At 42.2% G+C, this 23,608-nt stretch overlaps 2 protein-coding genes across 2 annotated transcripts; one reads left to right on the forward strand and one right to left on the reverse strand.

The window, feature by feature from the left end:
• Window positions 1–11,738: 11,738 nt before the first annotated feature.
• Window positions 11,739–14,825, forward strand: LOC133415020 (lipid droplet assembly factor 1-like). Its single transcript, XM_061700805.1, has 5 exons — window positions 11,739–11,885; window positions 12,002–12,102; window positions 12,917–13,085; window positions 13,750–13,895; window positions 14,505–14,825. Exons 2-5 carry the CDS (start codon window positions 12,028–12,030, stop codon window positions 14,568–14,570), a joined length of 456 nt encoding a protein of 151 aa, XP_061556789.1. The 5' UTR covers window positions 11,739–11,885; window positions 12,002–12,027; the 3' UTR covers window positions 14,571–14,825.
• Window positions 14,826–16,738: 1,913 nt separating this feature from the next.
• On the reverse strand, window positions 16,739–23,328 carry LOC133414786 (ER lumen protein-retaining receptor 2). The gene is made up of 5 exons (XM_061700411.1): window positions 23,071–23,328; window positions 21,161–21,261; window positions 20,917–21,075; window positions 19,496–19,748; window positions 16,739–17,679 (listed from the first exon to the last, which is right to left on the reverse strand). The coding sequence occupies exons 1-5, from the start codon at window positions 23,159–23,161 to the stop codon at window positions 17,645–17,647; spliced, it is 639 nt and encodes a 212-aa protein (XP_061556395.1). The 5' UTR covers window positions 23,162–23,328; the 3' UTR covers window positions 16,739–17,644.
• Between the last annotated feature and the right edge of the window lie 280 nt (window positions 23,329–23,608).

Genomic DNA, 23,608 nt, shown 5'->3' on the forward strand with positions numbered 1-23,608 from the left:
GAGAAAGTACAATTCATCCCAAAAATGTAAATGTAGCGCTTTACTACACACCTCTGACGAGAACTACAGTCACTTGAACTAACCCTGAACCATAACTTACCCTTAATCGTAACCCTTTAAAGGGAGGCAAACGTCTCATTGATTGCAGGAGAATCGGTCATCTCAAGACGGCGTCGCCCGACTTGATTGCGGCCAACTTCGGCGAAAGGCTTTCTTGCAGAATTTGCGGGCATCATTTTTGCCGAGTTTCATTTTGGTTTCGCGGGGTGAGGAATTGCGCCACGGAACGATGTGCTGGTAGGCAGTCCGCGAGCAGGCGCGGCGCTATTTGTGTCGATTTGATTTTTGTCTCGATGGCGCTTGTCGGCTTTTGCGCTGGAACTCTTCACATGGTCAATCGCGGGCGGGGATAGAATTTCCTGCTGTCTCCTCCTGCTGCACCGTTTTTGTGGGCCTTAGAAGCTTTAACAAGTGCCATAGGAATGTATCAAATCAAATATGTATTGATATTAACTGACAACTATATGACAGCTAGAATGACGTACAGCACAGTAATGTAAAAACGTGTTTGTGAATGTATAACTGATGCTTTTCGGGTTGTGATTTTCTATTCAATGACGTTTTTGAGAAGTCTTTTACCTCCTTCCATGGCTGTGTTGAGTTAAAAAAAAAAACAGTACATAAATAAATAACATGTTTTTAGACTGTACAGGAGTGACTATAGGCTTGCATAATTAACTGTTTCCTGCTAATGAATGTATTATCGACTTAAAGGTTATGTATTATCGTGACGTGGGAAAGTATGCAGAAAAGCCAATATTTTTATTGAAGAAATAAAAACCAGTGTCTCTGAGGACTGTGATGAATTGTGTTGTTTACCGCGTCTAATATCGACTCCTTTGCTTAAAGCAAACTCAAGTAACCTTAAGAAAATAGGCTCCCTTCTGTACAGTATATCGGTTGCACCGATACAGTCCGAGACAAGCGTCCTGGGGCTTTTATGCTTTGACTAAAGATTCTTCGAAGTGGAACTTCAGTGCGTGAAAGCTAGCAAAAGTAAAACTCCTGTTCGGAACTTTTCACAGAGATGTTTGATGGTGAATCTCCATCTTTTATGTCAAAGCTCGATCCCCTCCCAGACACTCGGCAGGTGCGTGTGGAACAGCTCGGCGAGGTAAGGCACGTGGGACCATTTCAAGAGTTCAACAAATAAATCAAAGAATCTTAAAATGAACTGTAGCCAGAATATAGGTTTTGCGCTCCCTCTTACGTGCTCCAGTTAAGAGGCGGGCAGCAGCACTTTGAGCCAACTGGAGACATTTGAGGTCGGACTGGCTGACTCCAAACCAAAGTGCGTTACAGTAACCCGGCCGAGGTGCGATAAGACATGGATTGCTGTTTCGAAGTGCTGTCGTGCGAGATCCCATCCAATCTAATTTCAAATCGGTGTCCAATTTAGTCCCCAAGCTCGGGACTGTTGGCTTCACGTACTGTGTCAAGAGGCCGCTGTGACCGAACACCATCAGCTCTCTTTTCTTGTCATTCAAATTGAAAAAGTTCAAGGCCATTCCAGGTTTTAAGGTCTTTAAGACAAAATAAAAGTGGCTTTAGGAGAATGCATCTGCCTTTGTTCAAATCTGACTGTCATCAGCATAGCAACGAAAGGAAATCTCATGCTTTGCCAAGACGAATCCCAGGGGCAACACATAGAAAGAAAGGAGAAAAAAGCAGGACCCGTGAAATTGAACCTCGTGGAACCCCACCGGGACTCAGAACCGCCGAGCCTTACGCGTACAATTCTATCCGCCAGACAGGGTCTAACCATTCCAAAATGCTACCACTAATGCCCACAAGGTGCTGTGACCGAGCCACGAGGATCGCGCGGTCCACAGTATCGATCGCCTCGGTTAGATCCAGCAAGGCGAGAGCATCGGAACACGAGCAGCGGTTCCTCCGCGCAAACGTCAACGTTCCTACGCATTGAACACGAGCATCGCTGTCCCACGTGCAAAGAAATCCCACCTTTTCACAATACAATTCCCAAATTGAAAGAGTCGACATATTTACCTCCCCCTCCCGCATTTCATGATCGATTCGAACCACTCTAAATTCTAGTCTCACGTTCTATTTTTCAACATTCACACGCAATGACTACACATGTTGCATTTAACGAGTTGCTCATCTTAATTCATGTTACACGGGGAACGTACAAGCCTCCTTACATACGTCGCGCACATTACGCTAATGCAACAGGGTATTTCATGAGAGCAACACACTTCAGCTTGTGGAGGCGCACTGGTTGAAGATTAAAATGTGCAATCTGATCCATGGTCAGTAATGTGTTTGACTTTTGAAACAACCTCCTCCGCCACCGGCAGCCCGATCGCTCGTCTCGCTCATATTCTCACTCTGCTAATTATCAATACACACAGCTGACGACGCGCTAATTAACACTCCTCTCACCAAAGAAATCGTCTCCCCGCAGAAGTGATAAGGTCACCAGCTGCTGAATCAGAGATCTCACAGATCCCCGACGACTGGCCTAGTTCTGTCAGTCCACTCAGACTTTCAACTCCTCTCGTAAGACGGAGGAGGAAGTGATAAATGTTCGCGAAGGTTCCGTCACGCGCGAGAGGTGTGAAAATGCGCTAGGCTGATGAGGTACGTAAAGGGATTTCAAGAGATGCGAGGATGGTGGAGAGCCGGAGGTGCGAGTGCGTGCGTGCGTGCGTGCGTGCGTGCTTTCGCCCGCCGGGGTCGTGGTGCTGATGCAGTAATAAAGACAGATGAGCTCGTCTGCCGCAGCTGTGATTAGGGCTGCAATTGTGTGTGCACGTGCGTGCAGAGTAAAGTAGAATGTCTTTCGCCCTTTGGCCTTTTTGGGTTTCTGCGCTCACTGATAAACTGTCTATCCCAAAAAAAAAAAAAAAAAACCCAACCCATTTGTAATGTGAAATCATACTGGCCCAAATTGAGGAGGAGGTGGGACCATTTGGACTCTTCGCAATGCGGTACCTTGACTTCAGAGTGACCCAACTTCAGAGTTTTTCAAGATAGAAGCCGATTATTTATTTCTTTTTGTCTCGAGCTGCGACCAAACGAGTGAGTGAGTTAAGTGCGCTAGTTATGGCGGCAGCCAAGGTCACAACAAGCGGCGGTGTGGCAGGTCGTCAACAATTATTCCCAAAACAGGCCAAGTGTTGTTCGTGGACACTCCTAATTGAAGTTCGCTTTAAAAACAAACATAAAGCGAAGAGAATTACACGTTATGTATTTCACCGAAGGACAAACTTTCTCTTACTAAAGTCCGCTAGTTTAATGCTAACAAACAATGAAAATGCCATAGACGGGCGAACTGAATTAGCATCGGTGTCACAGAAATTCATTCTAAACCTTTGAACATTTGAAAACAAATGGCAGCTACACCTACAGCAGTTCTCACAGGCGTATATTCTTTATCCTCAGCCAAAAAAATCAACTAACATTATTGCAGCTTAGTTGGCCTGGTCTTCTGTGGGTTTTTTCACCATCAAACCTATGTGTAGTATGTCTGTATGTATTGTAAAGCCTTCTGGTGGTCAAGGTGCACACACCAGAATGAGCGGCACAATGCCCATTGAATTATCATGATGCGCTAACTGTTATGTTTGCCAAGCCTTAAGTCTGTACATTCTATTTAACTATGTTATTTAACTATATTATTACGGTAAAAGTACAATAGTGGAAAAGGCTATTTTGGTTTTTTGGTTGGTGGTTTTAGGGTGCTGGAACAGATGATTGACATTTTTGGGAAAGATGACTTTGGGTATGAATGTTTTGAATTATAAGTGTGGTCAATTTAATGAATTGAGCTTGTAAGTCAAGGCACCACTGAGCTTTTGTTGTTGTTGTTGTTGTTATTTAATTTACAAAAAAACCCAGTAACCCAGTTCAATATTAAATTACATAATCAATAACAACGAAGGGGCGCTACGGTAGACGAGTGAAGGACGGAAACTGTATGCTAACATCTCGTTTTTGTTTGGCAAACAGCAGCTCATGCAGTCCGTCACGTCGTCACTTCATGGTTTTTTTCCCCCTTAGCGACCGTTGCCGTCGTACTTGCCGCTCACGTAGGCGGCGTTCTGTTGTGTGGTGTGAAGCTTCAAAACTTGCCAAGTTTGTCAAATACCCGTAAAGGTTAACTTTCAACGCGGGCCTCAATTCAAAGCTGGACGGCGGCGTATCCAAAGCACCCAAATAGACCCGATGGGACTTTCAACAAGCGTCAGATGACAGAGCTGGGGGGGGGGGGGGGGGGGAAGACGAGAGAGCTGACAGGCGACGCGAATGCTGATTTCATGCTTCTCTCGTGCATATCCTTTATCAAATTGTGCTTTCACAACTACAAAATTCATTTCGACTTGTTGGACAATTCATTAGGTACACGCGGCGACGGGAAGATGACTTTGGAAATGTAGTCGGTTCCAATTCCAAGTTGACCTGTTGCAAATGGAATTGTACTGAAACTATTCCAATGACTTGATGAAATTGAAATGACTTTTCTTCAGTGGCGTCGCTTGGCTTATTTTAGGGAGCTCAAGCAACACGCACACCCTTATTTGGTATTATGTATTCATGCTGAGGTTTTGCTGTCTAAGACCGACGTACAGACCCCCCCCCCTAAAATAAATGTGTGTTTCCAATACAATCTTCGAGGTCATGTTTGGAAAAACAACAGAACGGCACAGAATCAGAGAGAGCCAATCACAAGCGTTGGCTTTAGAAGGCGGAAGTTGATATCGAAAAAATGTAGCTAAAATTGTAATCGTGGATACGGTCGAAAACAATAAATAAAATTACGTGCAGGGTCAGAAAATCCATCAGTATTATGGTGTGACCACCCATGTCCTCACGCAGTGCCACATATTTATCACAGCGGTGAGCGTTCGTTCTACGCTCAGTTTTGAGCGACACTGTCAGAGTCATCTTCATTTCTCAATATGCTAGTGAACGTGCCGTAGCGCTGCGCGGCATCGGAATGAGCGCTGAGAGCACGTAAGGTCTTTGGGTGGTCATTTTGTTCCGCCGAGCACAGCGCATGTATGAAGCGCAGGCCTGAACACGGTATTCCCATTCAATTGAATAAATACGTGAATGATACAGCATTTTCCCCCCCCCCCAACAAATATAGACGTGATGAAACCAATTCCCGTCGCCGCTCCATTCGTGTCTTGTCAAAGACGTCAATGATCAGTTGCCATTTTGCGCCGCTTGAAGCGAGCAAACGTCGGCCCGCTGGAAAAGACGTGACGAAGCCTCGCCGATCCGGCCGCGCTCGTCTCCCGGGGCCGCCTCCGTATCCGCCTGTCTAATTTATAAGCCGCCGCGTCCGCTTTGATGCGGCTAGCCGCGCCGCCGTGATGTCGTGGGGAGCGGCTTCGAACGAGCCGCTCGCTAACAAGCGGCCATCACAAAAGGTCACCTGTGAAGCTGGCGTTTGTGTGATGAGCGACTGTTGATGCGCCGACGCTTTTTGAAAAAGCAGACAACCTACATGAAAACAGCAAAATGTACGCCTGCTGACAGGGAGGACCTTTCTGGCATTTCATAAGCTCGTGCTGGACCGTCGCTTAGTAACATGATTCACTTAGCAAGCCGACCGTGTACTGTATAACACAAATATTACGGCTGCAACTCACGGTTAGTTTAGCAATCCATTAATCAGTCGATTATTTTGGGGATTCGTCGACGACTCGGACAAAAGAAACGTTTTCATTTCCGTCCCTTTATTTCAAAACGAAAACGGCATTATTTCAAATAGGCAAGGCAGAAAATAAATGGATTATGATTCATTTACTGGTTTGGTCCGTAACAATTCCAAAAACGGGCAAACATATTGATCATTGTTTTCCAAAGTAAAAAGCGGATGTTTGCAAATGTCTTTTATACATATATATATATATATATATATATATATATATATATATAATTAAGCAAAAAACATAATCAGTTCCGCGTCCATGGGACGACAGAAATCGGCAAATGTTGAGAGGCTGAAATTTTATGGATATAATTCTTTGTATGTTGTAAAGCATAAACAGAATTAGATCCATAAAATACACACATAATATCATGAAAAGTATGAAACCCAAGTGTAAATATGTATTCTGTTTCAATTTCCAATGATGAAAGACCAAATGTGACTGAAATGTAAACTAAATAAATTGGATTGAGGATGATTTAAGCGCTGAATACACACATTGTATTTGTCAGAGCCGTGTGTGGCGCATGCCAAAATCACGCACATCCAATCCCCCCCCCCCAAAAAAACATTTATCATAATAATCATGATAATACTAAAATGAAGGAAACACATGAACAGACTCTTCATTGTTCTGGTATTTGTGCAAATGTGTGTCTGCTTATAATAAGACTTGAGAGTTTCATTATTGTTCTATATATATATATATATATATATTCATGTCTGATTCCGATAGGGACACCAAAGACACTTTATGGTGATATTATCCCATTTGTGGATTTTGGCTATTTGTGTCATTTGCTGGACGCCGGATAGCAAGGGTTCGCTGTATCAGCAATGAAGTGTCTATTATCAAGTCATATCATATCATTCGGGAAAGGACAACGGATAGCACGAGAAGCACAAAGTCCACTTTCCCCCCCTGGAAGAGTTACCGTGAGGCGAGGGCAGACGCACGATGAAGACCCTCTTACCCCGGATGCCCTCCTCATCCTCCAGCCCGGAAGGTCAGACCTCATTGACGACAAAGCGATTACGTACTAAGCGCTAAGCGTGTCCTTTGCTGCCTCTTCTCCGTCCTGCTCAATGGGACTGAGCATGTAAATCGGCATCAGTCTTAATCTTCAAAAAAAAGAATAACAAATGACACTGGCAGCAACAATAATCCATCAAAACTCTGCTCCATTTTTCCTTTTTTTTAATGCTATAAACTCAGTGACCTGCAGAAATTCCATTCTCCTTCATTATTCAAGAACTCCTCATAGATTTTACATCTAAAATGAAAAAAAACTTGTCTGCATTGAAGGCTGCTTGCTGGGTGTTGAAACGTTCTAAGCGAACAATATGGGAAACACTTCTCACGCATACTGCATAATGGAGCCCTCTCGTTTAGCCTTGTTGGCAGATTCGCTCGTTACAGCAGACGTAATTCTTACTTTTGTCAAGAATTTTAGTCTGCTTCGTTTGCGAATACCTTTAAAGGGCAAAAAAAAATGTCTATTCGGTCACGTGTGAATTCTGCGGCAGGAAAGGAAAATGTCATCAAACATCAAACAAAAAGTCCTTATCTGCTGTGACCGCCGTTTGCCTCACGCAACGTAACACATTTATTGCACAGCCGTCCCTTTGTAATTCATTATCGATCACGAAACACGGCTGAAGCTTGCTATGTTCTGGGGTTGTTTCGGTAACTCCTTCACAAGGGGTCTTGAATCTGTGCAGGGTATAATGAAATCTCAATGTTGCATGTTTCACAGTAAACATTTGGTTCTGTCAATGTTTTTGAGATGGTAACTGGCCGATGGTGTTATTGAATTAATGTGCTGTTAAAGTTTAGGGCTGAGTGCATTGTTACCCCGAGATTTCTGACCTGGTTTTTAGGTTTTAGAGTAAGCGATTCAAGTTGACTGTTGACATTTTCTCTTGGTTTTTATGTGCTGAAGACAATGACTTTGGTCTTGTGACGTTGTTTGAGTTGAAGACAGTTGTTTTGCATCCTCGCAGTGATCTGCTCGAAGGTGTGACAGTGAGAGTCCAAAGGCTCGTATTCACCGACTCCGGGCACCGTGTAAAGACTGAACAGAAAGGGTCCCGAGATAGACCCCTGGGGGATCCCACAAGTCACCGCCATTCAGTCAGACCAACAGTTTCCAATTTGAACGAAGTAATTCCTGTCCTCAAGATAGCATTTGAACCATTTTAGCACAAGACGAGAACTACCAAGTCCTCTCGCCTCTGTAACACGATCACATGGTTGACTGTGTCAAACGCAGCACTCACATCAAGAACGACTCAGACTGAGAAGTTACCTGCTGCAGTGTCCAGACGGATGTCATTTGTCAGGAATTTAGTCAGTAGAAGAAAGTCAGAGAGCTATTGGTAAACCACATTCCTAAGGACTTTACCTAAAAACCTGAGATTCGATATGGGCCCAATAGTTGTTCAGCACTGTGGCATCAAGACTACACTTTTATTGTAGCGGCCCTAACGATAGAAGCTTTCGAGGTCCTGAGAAATGATCCAGGTTGTAGTGAAATACAAACGAAACGAGTAAAGTGAGCTAATAAACTGATCAGCCCAGATTTTAGAACTCGATTGAGCACGTGGATGAACTCCGTCTGGGGATGGTCTCCAAAAGCTAAGCCCAGAATGACTAGCACTGTTTATGTGAGCTTTGACTCTCCTCCAACGGCGGCGGCCTTTAACACACTCCGGGGAGCTCTCTTTGAGCTAGCAGCACAGGAAGCGAAATCCCTTCATTGAACAAAATGGCCACCACTGACAATGAAAAGCGTCCCGCTGCGGGTGGAACCTTCCTGTGCAACGAGAGGGAGGCGGGCACGAGTGAGCGATGCAAGCGAGACCACTTTGATGATCGGGTCTCGTGAGTTAGTATAGAGGATCACAAGTCAAAAAGGAGCCAAAAGTAACAAACATGAAGCAACTTCCTTTTATTTTCTCATAAATTCAGTGAGGTCAATAATGCAACACATGATCGGATCTCGAAATCCACACGAGAGGTGGACGCGCGTGGGTGGACATTCAAGCGCCGGAGATTTGCGGCTATTTCACGCACTCCGTCCCTCCCCCGACCCCCGACATGACACACACACTTCCTGTCTCGCTGATTGGATTCTCACAATCAGCTCATGCAAATTGGAATAGCCTGACAAGCCATCAATCACATCTAGGGGGCGCAATTTGTTGAGCGGCTCGGCGCGTGCCACTTGACACATTGTTCCGTCAATACGCTCGCAGACAATCTCATACATCTTGCAGTTAGTTGTGTGTCTGTGCGTGTGCGTGCGTGCGTGTGTGTGTGTGTGTGTGTCCGACACACATTAGGAACATTCCATTTTCATCAAATAGTGCTCCACTAACGGACGTGACGGATTGTTTTGCCATGGAACTGCTCTGTTACTTTCATGGAAGCTGACATGGATTTCCTCATAATCATCATCGTCATCATCGTCATCATCATCATTATCCTCATCATATCACTATTTGCTTGTGAAATGACTTTCAAAATGTAGTCATTCTTATATGTCAAGACTATTATCTAAATCTAAATCTATAATCTAAAATATTCTAATTATGATAATGACTATGTTTTTTTGTTTTTTTATAAAAAGATACAAATATGGAGGACTTCTCCAATCCAACGAATCACTGCTCAGTATTAAATAGAAAATCACAACGTACTAAACTGAGTTTGTTTGTTGTTAGGCAGAATTCAGAGGGCTCAATTATTGGAAAACAAATATCGATTTTTTTGTTGTTGAAATATATACTTGCCACAATTCGGTTTCCTAGGCAACTTGGGTAAGCATGAAGCAGACAAAGGACAAGGAGATGTGGCAGAAAACAGAAGTCAAACAGAAAACCAAGAAGTACACAAATAAAATATCTTACAAGAATACGTCACTACGCTACATGTAATATTACGCGCTGGAGCCTATCCCAGCTATCTTCGGGCGAGAGGCGGGGTACGCCCCGAACCGGTCGCCAGCCAATCGCAGGGCGACAAATAAAATATGATATATGAATATGTCACGAAACCGTATTCAATAATAAATCAGAAAGCCCTAGAAAATGGTATGTTTGCTTGTTGCTAGGCAGAATGCAGAGGGTGCAACTATGAGTGACTTAGTCTAATAAAAATGCGCAGAAGGATCCACGAGGAAGAAAAAGGATCTGGCAGGAGCAAACGTGCAGAAAGGAAAACTAGCACAAAAGTCTATCACTATCAAATACTATTTTTCATTGGTTTATTTACTTACTTTTTATGTACAGGAGTTGCAAATGTAAGGAGATGCAATAAGTAAGTCGTTTGGTAGGTAGATGATGTGGTATGCTTTGGATGAGGAAATATTCCTTTCCATCAACAAATATATACAGTATTGTGCATACTAGATAGATAGATAGATAGATAGATAGATAGATAGATAGATAGATAGATAGATAGATAGATAGATAGATAGATAGATAGATAGATAGATAGATAGATAGATAGATAGATAGATAGATAGATAGATAGATAGATAGATAGATAGATGGCAAGGTGTGATTGTTGCTGTTAACTTGAGCGATTTTTGTTGAAAATCGAATGCAAAATGTCCGCCTGTCCGTTCCCTCCGCTGTGCGTGCGATGACAAAGCGTTGCCAGCAGCCGTGGGGGAAAAAAATAAAAAAAATCAAATAAAAAGTGAGCGCGGCCCCGATATGGAGCGAGGCCGCCATGATTGCCGCCTGCCGTGGAGTCCACGCCGCTCAGTCAGTCTCCTAACGACAGAGCGGAAAACCTGCTCGCCCCGTCCCGGAGGCCATTTTGAGGCGGAACAGAACAACGACGGCCTGCGGCCTCCTCTGCTGGATTGCTACTCGAGAACGACGGCTGCGAAAGGGAAATCAGCGCCGGGCCCAAGGCGCATATTTTACATGGATAAAAAAAAAAAAAAAAAAGTCACAAAAAGTATACGTGCTGAAATAATGATTGGATTGGAATTGGTTGATTGTGTCAACAAAAATCAGTCCATATATACACGAGGACAAGACCAAACCTTAAGGCTTCTGCTAGAAAGTAAAGAAAATGTCAGGGAAAGCCTACTAGAACATCTCCACTTTATTTGGGGTGCGCGAGAAGCACTTTAAATGGCGACTCTCGATTAACCAGTTTGAATGTGATTTGTTCATTCCGGACACGGCCGCACCCCCAGTTAGAAGAGGGTGTGCACACTTGTGCAACCACATTATCTCCGTTGTTTACTTGCCTTCTCAGAAAGCTTTCCCTTTTTTTCAGTTGAGAGCGAGAGAGGCAGAAAAATAAGTTCCATTTTTCATTTGTGGTTGTATTTATTTTGTACAATTTTGATGTTTCATTTTACTTTATTTTGTCAAGTTTCTCCTTATTTGTGTAGTCGTGCTGTGAATTGAACATCGAATTACATGTATTTCTTTTTCAAATGTAATAAGGGGTAAACAATATATATATGTATATAATAATAAATAAATGTGTATGATATAATGATGTTGAAATAGTACTTTCAATGGACAAATTTGTATTAAAAAGATAGTTTTGTACAGTATAAGAACAGGGAAAAAACATTTCTCATCCCAGTGGGAAAATATTTTTTTACAGTACCCAGACTGTACACCAGGGGTCAGCAACCTTTTTTTAATCTGAAAACGATTTCTTTTTGTGTAGCACTTTGGAAATAACACATTTGCTCAAAATACCGTCACTTATGCTATTGTTAATGATTAATGAAATATTTTCCCGTGAAGACACAGATGTCCGACCACTATCCGCGGGCAACACAGCAAGTATACCTGGGAAATCACAATGTCCCACTCCGATGTTTTTTGTGCTCCTCATCGGGTCGGTGAGGGCCACCTGGCGCCCCCTGTCGCACGCCATTGGAAAAGCGTTTCTGCAGCATGCTAACGCTAGATGGCAGCCGTGTTCCCAAAAGGGCTTTCGGAGAGCAAGAAAAGGAGGAAGGAGGAGGGAGAGGGAGGAGGAGAAAATGGAGGAGGAGGAGGAAGTGGAAGAAAAAGGAGTACAAGAGAGTGTGTCGTGTCTGACGAACATTCTTTGAATGCAGCTTCTGGCAACTTGTTCTCAAGCAAGTTTCTCCTTCAGGTTTGTATCAGTTGAGCGGTCGAAGTTTGTCTTAACTTTTCAGCGTTCACTTTGACAAGCTGCGCTCGTGTGTGTGTGTGTGTGTGTGCGCGCGCGCGTGCGCGCGCGTTTGTCAGGCCAAGGGCGTGTGCGTTGTGTTGAGATGCAGCCGAGCAGCAGCAGCGAGATGTGGGAAAGTTGGAGTGCGGTGACCAACCAAGTGTGCAACGACCCCAAGGTAAGGAAACGTTATACACAAATATTATACCCTAGTACTTACCAGTGGTGGCAAGTAGTAACTCTGTAGTTAACACCAGAGGCCCAAAATTCTACTCTGTTAATATGACTTGAGTCAAAGTAGGTGGGGGGGAAAAAACGCATCCATTTTCAAATGGTAGTACTTCTTCTAAAACAATAACAAATGAAATCGTTGTAAAATAACAAAATGAACTTGGAGACATGGTGAACGAGTGCGAAAAGATTGCTTGCTTGTAGGCTGCAATGCAGACATTTTTATGACGGAAACGGAGATGTGACGTGAGGCCGGCAGTGTTCCGCCGTTGTTTCTGCCGCAGTTCGCGTCAGTTGGTCACTGTGAACACTTGCCTTCTCCGTGGGGCTGCGGTCACGTGACGGCCCGGCTCCGTCTGGTTGGTCCAAGGAAGTCGACCGTCGCTCGTGGTCACGTTGCCACAACGCCCCCGGGCGCAAGTCCGAAACTCGGACAAAGATCGGACGAAATACGAGTCGCGAGAAAAGTAGTTCGTGAGGTAGCGAGCTCGATGTAATAGAGTAAAAGCAACATTTTCCTTCACCAAAATAATCAAGTAAAAGTCGAAAGTATGTGGTATTAATAAGTACACTTTCTCCCAAGAATTACCCGACAAGAAAATGTGACGGAGGAAACGAATGGAGCGCATTCCTGCTCTGATGGCGACTTTACGTCCTCTTTATTGTTCTGACGACTTTTGCGGCTTTTGGTACGAAAGTCGGTTTCACCGAAGGCGGCCACGTTGGAGCCTAACGCTGTTGAACCGAACGCGCCTCCACAGGTGACCCTGCTGATGAACTCGAGAGCGGTCCGCTACCTGAACGGGCACCCGCTGCTGGCGCTGGCCGCCATGTTCTTCTGCGCCGCGGCCGCGGTGCCCGTGGCGCTCTTCCTGCTTTTTGCTGTCGCCACGCTCGTCGTGTCAGCTGTCGGCTTTGTTATCTTGGAAGGTAAACAAACCGTGTGTCAAATTGGGAAGTATTTTTACGTATTTAGTTGTCATTTTTTGTCAGGTCGATATTATTTTTCATTTTGGTTTTTTTTTCTACTCAAAATTCCATGTGATTTTCATCATTTTGGAATTTTAGGTTTTAACTAAACATATTTTTTTCCTTCATTTCGTTCAATTTGTATTTTCAAGAAATTGGTGATTTTTGGGGTGGTTTGGGAATTTTCATTTTAATTTCAAATGTTCTTTTATTTTCCATTTTGAAATCCAATTTTAGAACTGTATTCCAAATTTCAATTCCGGTTTTCTGTTTATTTTAAATGTATTTTTTGTCTCGAGTGTATTTTTTATTTCAGTTTGATTTAAAAAAAAAACAAAAAAAAACTAGCTTTTGGATTCAAATATCTTAAATGTGGTTTTATTTCCAGCTATTTTTTCATTCTCTATACGGCTTGTCCAGTTTTATGTTGTTTTTAACTTGGTTGGTTTGATTTTTAATAGATTTCCTTATTGTTTTAGTCTTCATTTCAAATTGGATTTTTAAAAATGTTTCAATATTTTTTTCAAATAAATGCACTTCTGATGTATTATTCTGTATTTTCTTAGCTTGTTTTGAATCGAATTGAAAGGGAAGGATTGAGCGGCAGGTCTGCGGTGCGTTTCAGGCTTCCTGCTGTCGGCGGCGGCCGTGAGTCTGCTGTGCGCGCTGTCCGGCGCGGCCTTCTTCTCCCTGGCGGCGTCGGCCGTCTTCGCCGCCTTTTACGCCGCCGTCTCCAACATCCTCAACTACTATTACAAACATCTAACAAAGGTACCTGCGCCGCACCAAAAGCTCTGTAGTACACAGAGGAAAAAGATTAGGCTTTACACGATCAGGATTTTTGGGGCCGATCAGCGAGTTTTAAAAAAACGATAACCGATCCGATCACAAGATGGAGGAATGTGTCTATTTAAATGAGCTGTTCATTTACTGTATATACTTGTGTACTTAATTGCTCCAAAAATTAGATTTACAACGAATAATGTATCTTTGTTCGTCGATTTATCAGAATCAGAATCAAATAGTGCAGCGTGGCGAGACAACGACAGTTTGCATGATCTCCCCGTGCCTGTGTGGGTTTTCTGCGGGTACTCCGCTTTCCCACCACATCCCAAAAACAAGCATGCTAGGTTAATTGACGACTCTAAATTGCCCGTAGGTGTGAACGTGAGCTTTGTATGTGCCCTGCGATTGGCTGGCGACCGTTTCGGGGTGTACCCCGCCTCCCGCCCCGACGATAGCCGGGATGGGCTGCGGCACGCCCGCGAGAAGCGGCTCAGACAACGCATGGACGGGAGTATCGGCGAGTACTCGAACGCGAGTCGTACTTGGGCCTCCTAAAAACTTCACCGCTTTCCTGTTCAATGTTTTTGCGTGCAGGCGGCGAAAGAGTACGAGAAGGACGACGACGGAGATGAAACGACGCCCGACAACACGACGCAATAGTTCTCGTCGTCGTCTTCATCGCAACCAAACACGCCACAGCTCACAAGTCAGCCGAACGGAACATTTCGTTTACTTTTCTATGTCGGAATACCCAACGATATTTCGGATAGAAAATGTCAAAAATGTATTTATTTTCAAGATTGGATTTCAATATTTATATATAAAAATGAACAACAAAGCTGTTACGCGACTTTTCTTACGAACCTGAATGTTTTTGATTTGCGGTAAAGCGCTTAATAAAGATCTTCGACAACACGAATGGTGTTTTTATTTTTTTATGTATAAATTTGGGTCACCCAATAAATCGTCAAGACAGCCCCACAAAATGGGCCAAAAAAAACCTGAGCAAAAATGAAGGTTTCCTTCTCATTATTAATTAAATGGGTTAGGGTCATGCCGTCACGTTATCTAAGTAATATCAAAATATTCGGAGAACATTTGTTTCGATTTTTGGGGGAATAGGTCATCATGAGAAGAAAGATGTAATGGTATATGAAAAATGTGGTAAAGTCTAGAGAAGAAAGTTGCAATTTTAGGAAAAGAATCGTGTACTATTAAGAGGAAACAAAGCATTTCGATAAAGTACTTTAGAATATTATTTGTAATATCACATGGAGAAAGTCATAAAGTTAGAATACAATCATAATATTACAATAATAAATTCATGTTACGAGAAAAAATAAAGATGTCAGAAAATGACAAAAATAAAGTTGTGATATAAAAGTGAGAAATTAATGAATCAAACAAATATTTGCAAATGTTACTTGTAATATCACAAGAAGGCATATAACATTATGAGATTATGAGAAACTAGATGTGTACCATTCCGATTCTTTATACTCGATTCCATTATGTGGCCAAATCATTTCCAGAAGATTCTAGCGATTCCAATTTTAAACCCTAATCCTGTCTTGAAACCCTCCTTAGAAACACTTAACACTGTCTTAAAACCCTACTTTGAAACCCTAACCCTGTTTTGAAACGATCATTTAAAACCATAAAACTCTCTTTAAACGCTACTTTGAAAAACCTACCCTTGTTTTGAAGCCCTAATTTAAAAATGGAACCCTGTCTTAAAACTCTGAATTCACTCCCTACTTTGAAAGACTAACCCTTTATGAAACCGGAATTTGAAACCGTAACCTTGTCTTGAAACTGTAATTTGAAACCCTAACCCTGTTTTGAAACCCCAATTCGACCCCATCTTAAAACCTTACTTTCAAACCCTACCTTGTCTTGAAACCCTAATTTCATACCATACCCTGTCTTGAAACTCTAATTTTAAACTCTACCATGTCTTGAAACCCAAACCTTAATTTGAAACAGTCTTGAAACTCTAATTTGAAACCCTAACCGTCTTGAAACTGTCATTTGAAACCCTAACCCTTTTTGAAATCTGAGTTTGAAACCCTAACCCTGGCTTGAAACTGTAACTTTGAAAACTTAACCCTAATTTGAAACCCTAACCATGTCTTGAAACCCGAATTTGATACCCTAACCCCATCTTGAAACTGTAATTTGAAACCCTAACCCTTCGTGAAACCCAAATTTGAAACCCTACGTCTGTCTTGAAACTGTAATTTGAAACCCTAACCCTGCCTGAAAACCTTACTTTGAAACCCTAAGCCCTGTCTTGAAACTGAAATTTGAAACCCTACCACTGTCTGGAAACCTTACTTTGAAAACATAACCCTGTTTGGAAACCCTAACCCTATCTTGAAACTGCACTTTCAAACCCTACCACCTTGAAACCCTACCCTGTCTTGAAAACCTAATTAGAAACTCTACCATGTCTTGAAACCCAAAGCCTAAATTGAAACCCTAACCTTAATTTGAAACCCTGTCTTGAAACTAATTTGAAACCCTAACCGTGTCTCGAAACCCTAATTTGAAACCCTGCCCTTTCTGGAAACCTAACCCTATTTTGAAACCCTAACCGTCTCGAAACTGTCATTTGAAACCCTAACCCTGTATTTGAAACATATTTTTATTCATCTTTGCATTATAAGCCCTGATGCACAGTAAGTTTTTTAAAATCAACTATACTTTTCCTTTCATGGCTTTAATGGTAAAGTTCATTTCCATTTGATTTCCGATAAATGTATTTCCATCCATATGTGCTGAATTCAAGTTTGCGCTTGAGTGCCATCAAAAAGTCAAACACTCAATGGCGATTCTCATAAAATCTTTAATGGAGGCGATATCATGCAGAGAGAAAAAAAAGGAAATAAACAAACAAAAGCTTAATATCCCTCGAGGAGTAACCAACTTGGATCTTTGTTGGACATTAAACGTCACTTGTACTCGAGTGTTCAGTAAAGTGACAAATGACAAAAATGGCAAAATTGGACAATTGATGGCTTAAAACAAATTAGTTTCATCTTCATCCATCGTCATCCGTACAAGAAAGTAGTGACAACTAAAAAAAAAAAAAAAAAAAAAAAAAAAAAAAATGATTGCTGGTATTGAACTATTTAGACATCTGTTAGCGCTGCCATTATTAAAAGATATTTTGTTTTATAAATTGGAAAATGTGTTTGTTGGCCTTTAAAATAGTTCCCAGAAAGGATATATACATGCATGAAATAATATGCCTACAAAAAAATGAGAAAATTAAAAAAGAAAATAATATGAGGAATCGGACATGGTTGTTATGAGGCACGCAGATACGCCTTTTTTTTTGTTGTTTTTTTTTGTTTGTTTTTTTAATAAGACTGTACATTTGTCCATTTCCTTACCGAGAGTCGCCCAACTTGTGACTTTGTAAGAAAAAAAAGGAGGAAAAAAAGAAAAAAACAACAAAAGAACATGGGAAAATAATAAAAGTGTATGCACCTCTGAAGAAGAAAAAAGGTTTAAGGCAAGAACGCTGACCACGGAAATGTGACGGTTGACCTCGGAATGACGTTTGTTCAGCTTGGTTGTCGCTTGGCGTGCGCCGCCGTGTGCCATCCGTCGGCGCTCATCCGTCAACAAGACTCGCGAGTGTTTTTTTTCCCCCCCCGTTAATGTTGGCGACGACATTCCGGATTTGTTGTCTCGGGCGCCCGCCTGAGACTCCGCGTCGGGCGGCCTTACGCCGGCAGGCTCAGCTTCTTGCCTTTCAAAACTGCAGGCACACACAAAAAACAAACAAAAACAAAAAAAAAGATTCAAGCGTCAAGTCACATAAAAGTCGCCAGGAAATGGTGAAATGACCTGGGGAAAAAAGTTGCAATGATCATCATCTTGTGATATTGAAAGAATATACAGCGGTACCTTGATTTAGGAGCGACCCAAACAACGGTACCGGCTCGGAGTATCGGAGCGCTCGTTTGACTCCGAGTGCAAACACAGACGTAAAGTATCGGCACCAATGCAGATCATTTATTCTTCTAATAGTGCCACTTTTGTCATAATGTGAATTTATCTTTCATTGTAAAATAAAAGTCGCAATTTTACAAAAACAATGTCATGTTGCAGGAAAAATGTTAAATAGAAAGATTTTAAAATAGGTTGTATTACAAAAGAAGTATCACAAGAATAAAGATGTAATATTACACGAATGACGTACTGTTATGATAATAAAGCCAAAATGCCGTAATTTTGTGAAAAAGGTCGTTACACCAGGAAACATTGTTCGAAAAATTCTTTTAATGGCGTGAATAGCAACAAAAAAAAAAGTTGCTGACTTATACGGAAAAAAAGTCTAGAATGTTTTTTTTTTTACAAAAACAAGTTGTAATATGACTAGAATTAAGATGTTTGTGAAATACACATGCAACAAAATATTCCAACGCTACTCTTGTAAAATGACTTCTTTGAGTAAATTGCTGACTTTTATGATTTCATTGTAAAAGCATTCCATCTTTTTTTCCTCATATTGGGAGACCCTTTTCACTCAAAATTAGGATGACATTCTCATAATATGATGACTTCATTTTTTGTAATTCTGACTCTCTTCTCTTTTTTTAGGGGGGGGTCTGCTCCTGAATGATGATTGCAGCTATGTTATTCCGCTGCAATGGGAAGCATTTTGTTGTTAAATGTCAGATTTGTGAGATATGATACGCCAAATTCCATCCTGGTGTCACCGGGCTGAAAGAAACAGGAGCGCCTATGTTTGAAGCCATCCGATTCGGACACGGCAATTTCGTTTCCTCAATGACGAGCCTCTCCGATACAACATCGACTTTGTCCGCGCCCGTGGGATTGCGGTTGGTCGCTTTTCAGAGGCGCCGACGGCAAAACCGAGGCGAACCACTGACGGCTTCGCTTCGACTTCTCATCCAGAAATTCGCGAAGACGCTCGGCCTGCTCGCAGCCAACATTCGCGTATTCGCCACGGCTGAACTCGCAGAAAACATCGTGGACTTTGTCTTCCTCCTCTCTAAAACGCTGTCACTACATCTTTTCCTGACAAATTCTTTTTAAATAATGATTATATTTGAGGAGCATTTGTGGATTCAATGTTTGAGGACTTTTCACAAGTTCACCTGAGGTTGTATGATTGTAGGGTACGATTCTCAACCCTACTCTAAAATGTGATCCATTAAGTGTCAGAATTTTGTAGAAAGTCTCAGAACTCAGCCATGAGGTTTATTATATGAAATTATATATATTATAACAATTGAAGCTATGCTTATGCAAAAACTGCTGCAATGTTATGAGAATGAAGTTGTTTTCCCCTGCAGAAGAGATAATATTACAAGACTAAATCTGTTCGCGTACACATTAAAATTGTTATATAACAAAAATTGTCATACATTTGGAAAATGTATACATTTAAAAATGTTAAAATATGAATTTATATTAAAAACATAAAACGGATAATTACAAGAGGAAAAACCGTAACTTACACAAAAGTTATGTTCCCCCCCCCCCCCCCAACCCCTCCAAACACTCGTCACTGATGAACTTAGTGGCGGTAACGGCGGGAAACCAACCTTTGGTGACATAAAGATAGAAGAAGTCGCAGTAGAGGACCGTCTGGACCACGCCGGCGACGATGGCGATCATGTCGAAGAAGCCCTCGAAGTAGAAGCGCCAGATCCAGTTGAAAAGGTAGAGGGTTCGGTACAGGCCCAGGCAGAACAGGTAGTGGGTGGTGATGGTCTCCGCCTCGCCCGTCTTGCTGATCATGAAGAGCTGCGGGAGGATGGCCACCGACTCCAGGTAGATGGAGAACGTCCACAGGATCTGAGCACACAGGCACCACACGACACACTTGGATATACCCTGCAAAGTTTTTGTTGATTTTGAGGGGGAACATAGCCGCCGCTATTTGCTACAAAAGTCATATTTGCCGTTTCTGTGTTCAGGCTACAAGTTAAAAGTGGTACTTTGGCGCCATTTTAGTGCCATTTAAGACAGGCCACGGTTCTGTCAATGTAAAAGTAGTGCTTTGTTGCCATCTTGCAATATCCATCTTGTAGACAAGCTGCATACAGCTCATGATCCAGAGAATACCACATCATGTGTCACCTACCCATGTCAGCTGGAGTTAAAATAAAATAAAAAAGTAGACCGTCAAGAAATGACATGAAAATGGGGAAATAAAATCACCAAAATATCCCAAAAACAGTTTATCACATGGGTTGTGTTCCAGAAAACGCCCCACAATAGACACAATTACTGTATTAGTTATATCAATTTTAAAGTTTCACACATGCAATTCAATGTCAATATATGTGATACTTTCCAGAGGTGCAAGTATTTATTTGTCCACTTGATGTCATTGTCCACACATTCGACACAACTACATGCTTTTATAAAAAGCAGGTGTGCTCTGCTTGAGTGACATGAACACTCATTGGAAACAGGGCCCCTCTGCTAGCTAAACCATTCTTCCCGTGTCTCATAGTGACCGTCTCGGCATTTTAGGCAGCGCACAACATCAGGATGCATGTTGCTGCATCCCAAAATTCATTGCGGTGCCCTTTAACAACAAGTTGTAGAAAATCAAGCTTAGCGTTGCTCTTTGCTTGCATTTGTTCCATATTGTTATGAGTGTGTGCATTAGCTATCCTGTAGTAGGTTGGTATTTGTGAAAGTCGGTGGCTTGCGTGTTAACCAGTGGCAATCCGGTCACGCTCATTACGTCTTGAAGCAACTTGGTGACGATTTACCAAATGTGTGAGTTAGAATCGCTCCGTAGGATTTATTTTCCTGCAAAGTCAAATGTGAGTCACAAAGTCAATTAGCCAGCAATGCTAAGCGAAACCAAGATGGGCAGGTGAGTAATTAGAAGACACTGATTAACAAAAAAAAACTAAACAAAAAAAAACCTCTGCGAGGGGACTGAATCGGCAATAATTGTACCGTGAGGGATTACTGTAATTCCGTTTCACTTCAAACAAAAACGCACCTCAAGCGGGGAAAAGTCATGGTTGATGAGCACAGCCAGACCCCCGACAGGTACCACCAGGAACTCCACCCTGAAGCTGTCGTGATTTCCGTCGTAGGTGGCCCGGAACTTGACGTAGATCAGGTAGACGGTGGCGTACGCGCAGCCGATGTAGATCACCTAGCGAGGCACAAGCGTAGCGTCATCGTCTCAGTGCTGGTCGATCGCTTTCTGACACCCGACGTAGCCTAGTCGCGCGTCTTACTTTCATGCACGTGTTGTAGAGCGAGATGAAGGAGGTGAGCAGGTCCAAGTAGCGTGTGGTGAACACCATCGCAAAGAGGATTTGACTCTTTCCAGAGATGCCTTCAAAAACAAGCGGCGCATCGTTAATAACTGCTCAAGCTCATGTTGGAGTAAATGTAGCCATTGGAAACTTCAAACATGCGAAAAATCATGAACCACAACACTTAGTGAACAGCGCCACTTCATGGATTTACAGACGTAATGATGAGCGTCGCTCAAAAATGATTACCTTATATTACATATACATCGCTAAGATGCTGATAACATAGCTACCTCCAAAACAGACCAAGGTAGGAATTCCAAATTTAAAGTGGTCACACTGATAGTCCAGTTTGGAATGTTATATTTACCCCCAGACAGGTTTCCTTTTTTTGAAAAACAAGGGTTACATGCGTTATCAAGGTCAGAAAAAAATATTTTTAAAAAAAAAAAAAAGGGGGGGGGGGGCGGCGGGGTGCTTTTTTTCCTCTATATGTAGAAACATACAGAGGAATGCTGGTTCTCTTCCTGTGTAAATTGGCTTCTGTGTATGTAATTACATGTCTTCCTAGTTCTTCTTGATGGTTACTAAATACTAATCTTATCATCATCATCATCATCATCATATCATTATTATCATCATCATCAACAGTAGTAGAAAGGGAACAACAGAGCTCCTTTGGCCATTTTCAATGTAAATTTGTATTATTTACAATTTATCGTCCATTCGATTTCAATGAATGAAACCTTTGAAATAATCACTTGAAACATAATCCATCCATTCATTCATTTTCTTTTTTTATCCTCACTAGTGTCGTGGGTGAGCTGCTTCCACCTGACCGAGAAGTCAAATGAATTGAATACAATCGGCATCATCTTTTCCTTTCGGCTTGTCGGCACAGCGTGTCATCCGTTTCCATCCAATAAATTAAATATAAACGTTCTTTTGTTATTATATTGGGAGGGGGAATTATATGTATATTTTTAATCCCCACATAAAACCCTGATACGTGTATTTGAAAACGGGCGCATTCAAGTTCCTCTGTGTGTAGGAACTTTCAAAAGTCAGATGCCTCATTTTTTCCTTTGTAAATGATGCGTTATGTATTTTCAAAATAAATCACTTGAAATGATTTCCCTTTTGAAGTTACCACCTGAATGTTAACTGGTCACTGTTAGCGCCTACTAGCTGTAACCTTCTCATTTAAAAGTCACAAACTAGCCGAACAAAGGAAGCTCATCTTTCATCTTTCAACAACAGCGTGACAGAAGACAGCAAAGTTTGTTTTTAAATGAACGTCGTTCGTTTATTAACAACAATGTACACAAAAAAACAAAACAACAACAACAACAAAAAACACTCAGACGTGTTAGCATGGAGGCTACTTCCGTAGCGCATTCGAGAACGCCACGTCAGACGCCAGACAGGAAAAATCGAAAACCGAACGCCAAACGACAAGCGTGCGTTGAGGATAAACGTGATTGAAACAACAGCAGCACCACATGCAATATTCGCAAATGGAGACTTATAACTTACGCAGTTACGTATAAATCTGACTGAAAAAATATAGATAAAAAAAGTCCACAAATTGTAAATCGCTGGTTAGCAAGTTGGTGTAGCTCTAGCATTGTAAAATGTATAAATGTGCCGAAACGTATACATAACCAGTACCGCAACAAAAGTCATCTGCGTTCATTTGGGCTCTTTACGACATTGATATTATGCGGATGATGTCGGCGTGCATGCTACTCATTTCCGCACGTGAATGAATGAGGGTCGCTAGCTTGGTTCGCAGCAGCGCGTCGAGCAGGCGTTCATTTTTCAGCAATAAGCCGCCGATATGCTCCAAATACGACATCGTCGGTGGAGCTAACGTGGCCGCAACTCACCTGCACACGACCTGCTTTTCCATATCTTCAGCAGCAGGATGATGATGGCTGCCAAGTGGGAAAGGTCTCCGGTCAGGCGGAAGACGTTCATGGCGCCCAAAGTTCACAGTCCGAACGCCAACTTAGATCGACTTCCTCCGTTAAAAAGTCAACTTTCTCCTTGTATGTCCTCCAGCGGTACCGAATTGCTGTTTTCACTTAACAAGCAAACGGAGCGGCGCGGTCCTCTCCGGCTTGAAAATATGGCGAGTGTGCAGGTCGACGTGGAAGGGGGCGTGCACACAACACATGGACGGCTTGCCATTGGACAACGAGTTTGATTGACGAGCCGACAAGCCCCGCCCGCACGCATGTCACTCGGGTGGGACCACGGACCACAATACTGAAACTAAATTACGTTGTATTCACAAGGGGCAGTCCAAAAGTCATGAGCACAATTTCATTTAATCTACTAATAATTATTGTTTCACAGTTTAGAGTTGAAATACTTGTTTCAAGTTAAAACAATTATTATTATTTATTTTTTTTTTAAGGATTT

The sequence above is a fragment of the Phycodurus eques genome, chromosome 16, assembly GCF_024500275.1.
Source record: "Phycodurus eques isolate BA_2022a chromosome 16, UOR_Pequ_1.1, whole genome shotgun sequence".
Lineage (NCBI taxonomy): Eukaryota > Metazoa > Chordata > Actinopteri > Syngnathiformes > Syngnathidae > Phycodurus > Phycodurus eques.